Here is a 6,619-nt window from a genome sequence, read left to right as displayed (position 1 = left end):
TGTTGTATTTCCTCAGTGACCAGCACGGATCAGCTCCAGGCATGACAAAGCGGATATCGTCCTCTTTTGGAAGACCAAACAAAGTAGTTTCGCTTTCACAACGAAACACACAGCGCCTTCACGACATGGCGGTGGCGGCAACAACAATACTACAGTGAGAATAAAAGTTACGCCTTCTTTCTTTGCGTGAACATTTGGGCGGCGTTATGCAAATCTTCCCACATCTTGACGTAGACATGTGGGGGCGTGTTAGAACGAGCCGTTTTAGGTAGGCGTGGTTGACTTAACTTTTATAAAGAATATCTCTTTGGATTTGAGACTTTAGTCTTTGCAACTTTACAGATCTTCTTTATGCACCAAGAGCTTGTAACACTCCAAAGAGAAAGGAAAAATTTAAATTGCATCATATGACCCCTTTAACACATGTGAGGCTGCACCCCATAAACACAATCAAGCCTAGAAAAAAACCAGTGAACCACCCCTTTAAATGTTTTTGTAAGTTTCATTTTGTTTTCATACAAGTTTGGAACTACATGAGGGTGAGTAAATGATCTCAGAATTTTTAATTTTGGATGAACTATCCTTTTAACTCAGATGATATTGTACATTGTGTGACACCATCGAAAAGGTCCCATACCAGCAACACCAGCCCACTGCCCAAACGCTACAATTCTGTAGCCATTGGCGTCCACCATTTTTTCATAATCAATGAGTCGAATTTTCTAAAAAGGGAGGGAGATGATGACACATGAGTATCTTGTGAAAGCTGCTTGTCCTGAATAAATATTTCCAAATTCATATGAAGCAAGAGAGAGTATTGCAGTCGGATTTCTGTTTAAACATTCTCCTTGATCGTTTTCGTTCTATAAAGAGACTTTCACCTTTTTAAGAAGGTCATCTAGGAGCCCCATGTTTGCCTCTTGTGCTTTAATCGTGTGAGAGAAGAAGGCATAGGTCTTGTGGGGGTACACCTTTTCCTCCGGGGGCCTTTTCACACCGATGATGAGAGACGCCTCTGAGATGTCCTCCTGGATAACAGCCCCTGCTTTTTCATAGTACTGAAAACAGAAACAGTCTTGATTCTACTCAATCGGATAAGATTTTCATTCATGCAAATACCAGAAATATCAAGAGGGAAAAGGACACATTAAGAGCACCAAATGTGGGGGAACAAAAATAGAAATTGATTAAAGCAGAATGGAGACAGTTACAACTTCCTTTGATTACTGATTACATTTTAATTTACCATTTTTATTTATTTATCCATTATTTAATTTCATGATTTAGTTTATTAAATAAGCAACACTATCAATGCGTTTATTTGATAAAATGTGACACTGATAATGAAAAATAAAATATGATTTATATATTCACAACAACAATGAAGAACTAAAAGATATATTTAAAAATAAAATATATATCAATTAAAGATCTGTATTATAAATATATTAAACTTTGGGTCATTAACAATTTTTTTTTATGTTTTAAAAAAAAAAAAGTCTCTTATGCTCACCAAGGCTGCATTTATTTGATAAAAAAAAACACTGTATTTAATTTAAAATAGTTGTCTGCTATTTGAATGTAACTGAAATTGTAATTTATTCCTGTGATGCAAAGCTGAATTTTCAGCATCATTACTCCAGTTTTCAGTGTCACATAATCCTTCAGAAATCATTGATTCTATTATGCTGATTTGTTGCTCAAGAAACATTTCTTATTATTATCAACATTGAAAATAGTTGTGCTGCTTAATTTTTTATTTTTTTTTGTGGAAACGGAAACATTTTTTAGGATTCTTGAATAGAAAGTTCAAAAGAACAGCATTTATTTGAAGTAGAACTGTAAATGTCCTTACTGTCACTTTTGATCAATTTAATGCATCCCACAAATAAATAAAAATATACAATAAAAAAATGACCCGTGAAAGAATGCCAGCTTCTCCATATACAGAAAGTGACTCACACTTTCGTGGATGGCCCGTCTGTTGGAGGGCTGCACGAGCACCTTGTGTCCAGCTGCTGTGATCTCCCTGACGTGTCGTGGAGCCAGAGGTGCGCGTCTCTCCCACACATTGACATCCTCGCGGCGGATGGCTATGACGTTCTAATTGTAATTTATTCCTGTGATGCAAAGCTGAATTTTCAGCATCATTACTCCAGTTTTCAGTGTCACATAATCCTTCAGAAATAATTGATTCTATTATGCTGATTTGTTGCTCAAGAAACATTTCTTATTATTATCAACATTGAAAATAGTTGTGCTGCTTAATTTTTTATTTTTTTTTGTGGAAACGGAAACATTTTTTAGGATTCTTGAATAGAAAGTTCAAAAGAACAGCATTTATTTGAAGTAGAACTGTAAATGTCCTTACTGTCACTTTTGATCAATTTAATGCATCCCACAAATAAATAAAAATATACAATAAAAAAATGACCCGTGAAAGAATGCCAGCTTCTCCATATACAGAAAGTGACTCACACTTTCGTGGATGGCCCGTCTGTTGGAGGGCTGCACGAGCACCTTGTGTCCAGCTGCTGTGATCTCCCTGACGTGTCGTGGAGCCAGAGGTGCGCGTCTCTCCCACACATTGACATCCTCGCGGCGGATGGCTATGACGTTCTTGTGATTCTGCTGGTGATGCTGAAACCTCCGCTGACAGCACATACAGCCCCTAAACCCTCGGCCCTGGCTCCTCACGAGACGCAGCATGTCTGGACCAGTTTCCAAAACACACAGGTTACAACAACTACACACATCTGAAAATCACACTTGAGGAATGCTGAGAGTGATAGAGGTACAAACATAAAAGTGACCCCAGAAACCCAGTCTATGGTTTGCAAAGGAGAGGACTGCATTTGAACCAAGTCAAGTCAGTTTTACTTTCATACCACTTTTCAAATTGCTTAAAATAAGTATAAACTGAAAATAAATAAATAAACAAATAAAACAGACTTAACATCTTAATATCTGACATAACATTATTCAAATATATTTTAATTATAACAATTATTAAATAAATACAGTTCAGTAATAATTCCACTCTTAATCCTGACTCTTCCAGCTGTTTAATTATATTAAACTAGCAACATCTAACGCTCCATTTCTGTACATGCTGTACAAAGAGTAGCATGTCATACGATCACACGAAACCAGCAGTAAACTGACAGCACCTGGAATGAGGTTTGCATTCTTTAGGAAAAAATGACAGTAACACATGCATGTACATAAACCGGGGCTAGTTGTCACACTTTTTACTTGAGTGAATATTTCTCAGAGTGAGGTTATTTTTTAAAGTCTGAACTTTTTAGAGTCACACACTGAACTGTACGTCAATGAATCAATAAATCAATCAATAAAAAGCAGCTACTGAACATATCCACTGTTATTAGCCAGTGGGGCATGTTGTCACACTAAGCTGTCACAACGGGAACTTGCTTTAAGAAGAATACTATTTTCGAATATATCCTAAATAAATGCATTTAAAATAGGTTACTAAAAAATAGTTATTTAAAATAAATTAGCAGGCTTTTTAAAATAACATAAAACGACTTAATGAAACTCAAACATATAAACCTCAAGTGACCATTTACCCCAACCTGACCTTTATGAAAAATACCCTTAACCTTTCAGTTAAAAAGTCCTTTCACTGTTTAGTTTGAAACCAACATAGAAAACCACTGAGAAAAAAACCCCCACAGACATTTGGTTGACATCCTGCTGTTTATAAGCAACAAGTGTCAGACTGCATGTTGAGTTCATCTGATACATGTCATCACCTACCTGTACCTTCAGATTTAAGCAGTTTCCTAGCACCTATAACGTGGCACCGGTTGAATAATCACATTAACGTGGTGTGAAATGCACAAGAGGTTTATATATAAACTGTCGCCGCAGCTTTTATGAGCGACTGTGTCGCGTAAACGTGAATGGCGGAAGAATAAAGGTACGGGATTGACTTTTTTCGAGACTTCAGGCTAATAATGTGGCGCTAACTAAACCTATCCATGCGGTATAGATTACAGCACAGACATTTGTTTCTGCCTGGAATGCGTCTCCGCTTCAGTGAAGTAATCTGAGCCCTGGATTAACTCCCACCAATCCCGACTCAAAACGAGGATCTGCCTCCTCGCGTGCCCTTGACGTCGCGTCGCAGCTTGATGACCGAGGAGTGTAGCGTGAGAACACACAGACCCCTCCCCTTTCTTTCTTTCGCTGCCTGGCCTGCTGCTGCTATAAATACTGTGGTCGCAAGGACAGATGAGCTAAAATATGCGCTTTCAGTTTTGTTTGTTTTTTTCTTTCTTCAACTTCATAAAAGATTCCCCGCTATGTTAACTAGATTTGAAGTTCCTGAAGCAAATAAGATGCGTCTCAATACTCCTGGCTGAAAAACACCATTGTTTTAACTGGCCTACCAACCTGGTCTGGCTTGCTGGTTTTACAGGGGGTTTGGCCATTTTAAACTGGCCAGGCTAGGAGATCATCTTGCCGATCAGAGACCAGCTTGGCCAGGGAGCAAAGACCAACAAATCAGTTTTCCCCTTTGTATTGTTAAACCCAATTATTACAGTCGTTTTGAACGCTCGTGAGAACAATAATCAACATATAACACGACACCGAGCCAGTGGTGTATAAAGTACCTGAAAGCCATACTCAAGTAAAAGTACAGATATCTTACCAGAAAATTACTTTAGTAGAAGTTGAAGTCACCGTTTAGAATACTACTTGAGTAAAAGTATGTGATATTTATTGTACTTAAGTACGACAAGTATTTTTTTAATCTGAAACGTACTTAAGTATTGAAAGTAAAAGTACAAGTAAATGCAAAATGGAAAAGAAGCAGATAAATATATATAAAAATGGTCATACACAGCTTGAGTCGCCAAGACCAAATACATTAACATTGTCATGTACATTACCATGCCAATCCCTCCGAGAGTTGTCATGACAGAAATATTATTATATATATAAATAAGCAGTTATTTATCATCAATTCTACCAGAGCCATTAAGTGTTTTTCCACACTACATGGAAATCGTACCCACAACCTTCGGGTTACAAGTCAGAGACTCTAACCATCAGTGGTGTATAAAGTATCTGAAAGCCATACTCAAGTAAAAGTACAGATATCTTACCAGAAAATTACTTTAGTAGAAGTTGAAGTCACCGTTTAGAATACTACTTGAGTAAAAGTATGTGATATTTATTGTACTTAAGTACGACAAGTATTTTTTTAATCTGAAACGTACTTAAGTATTGAAAGTAAAAGTACAAGTAAATGCAAAATGGAAAAGAAGCAGATAAATATATATAAAAATGGTCATACACAGCTTGAGTAGCAAGATTGTGTTCGGTTTTAACTCTTTCTTCCATTTTGTATTTTTGGGTAAGAATAAGAAGCACTTCATCCTTATAGTGTCTTTCATTCCAACATAAGAAAACATTTCCAGAATCTGCATCTGAAATAGCATTTAGATGTATTTACAGTTTATGATTTTGCTGCGTCTCAATGTGCCTACTTATACTACGCCCTTAAAGTATGTACTCTTTTGGTGAAGAAAAAGTACACACTTTTGAGTGTGTAGTAGAAGTGTAGGCAAGCTTTGGGACACACTATCAGGTCACACAATTGCGTCTTTAAAGGACCGCTCTGTCGCACCTGTTACACGCACCCTGTCACTGTAAACTGGCCTATCAATCATCTTGTCACAGTTAACATCCTCCACATTTCATTTACTTCCAACCCTACTGGAGAGAAAAGAAGTAGCTCGCTGATCTGCCAGTCGGAGAACTCTGCTCATATGTTCTGCATAATGATGCATTTAAAAGTTAACGACCAAATGGATGTTTATAAAAGTTCCCATTGCTGTTGCAGATGAAATATAACACGGATAACAATAAATAAATATTTGTTTACCAGGTTAAATGTTGATTATTCGTAACTCAAACCCCTTTCTGTAAACCTCTCTACCTAACCGTCGATCGCGCGCATCCGCCACATTTGTAGTTTTTCTAACGCGTTTTATTCGTGTTTGAAGTTCTGGACAGAATCCTTCGCCAAAGCGCAATGGATTGTGGGCAATTTTAGCCATTAGAATGTGCACGATCCACACTTCAAAAATCGACCTGAAATAGACCATCCGGGGATTTTTGGCATACTCCTTTCAACATACTATGCTTTGGGACACACTTATTCTAATCTCACATAGCGTACTATTTAGGATGGATAGTATGAACATTGAGACACAGGGAATGACTGTGTTAATGAGTGAATCACTGAATCATTTATTCAACCGATTCGTTCAAAAAGCTGATTCATTCAATAAGTAAACACCGTGACGCAAAACAGTGCCGATATTTGTTTGGAACTATTTTCGTTGACAAAATTGAGCAAAAACAAGCAATATTATGTCTAAAATGTAAGTCACTTATTGCTTTACTGAACTTGTATAAAATGATTATTAAATGTGTTCATGCTGATATCTGCAGAAAAACGGTACTCTTTGTGTGATATAGATTAAGTTAACTATATTAAATTATATACATAAAAAAAGCATACAGAAGCATTTTTGTCGTCTACAATTGAGAATGCCTGGAATTTAGAATTGTAATAATAAAT

The 6,619-nt window shown here is 36.8% G+C and overlaps 1 protein-coding gene across 2 annotated transcripts in view; it reads right to left on the bottom strand.

Moving 5' to 3' along the window:
- The window catches only part of LOC107698474 (alpha-aminoadipic semialdehyde synthase, mitochondrial-like), a 30,489-nt gene extending 26,391 nt beyond the window's left edge, over positions 1–4,098 (bottom strand). The window contains exons 1-4 of one of the 2 annotated variants that reach the window (XM_016499488.1): positions 3,781–4,098; positions 2,479–2,711; positions 882–1,058; positions 638–722 (exon numbers count right to left, since the gene is read on the bottom strand). In XM_016499488.1, the coding sequence (XP_016354974.1) occupies positions 638–722; positions 882–1,058; positions 2,479–2,709 (493 nt within the window). In that variant the 5' untranslated portion in view covers positions 2,710–2,711; positions 3,781–4,098. The remainder of the gene's footprint in view (positions 1–637; positions 723–881; positions 1,059–2,478; positions 2,712–3,780) is intronic. The other variant, XM_016499496.1, reaches the window with a different exon arrangement.
- Between the last annotated feature and the right edge of the window lie 2,521 nt (positions 4,099–6,619).

Source organism: Sinocyclocheilus anshuiensis, unplaced genomic scaffold (assembly GCF_001515605.1).
Source record: "Sinocyclocheilus anshuiensis isolate Anshui unplaced genomic scaffold, SAMN03320099.WGS_v1.1 scaffold1054, whole genome shotgun sequence".
Taxonomy (NCBI): Eukaryota; Metazoa; Chordata; class Actinopteri; order Cypriniformes; family Cyprinidae; genus Sinocyclocheilus; species Sinocyclocheilus anshuiensis.
Note: the sequence above shows the minus strand (reverse complement) of the source record. Positions and strands in the feature narration are given on the sequence as shown.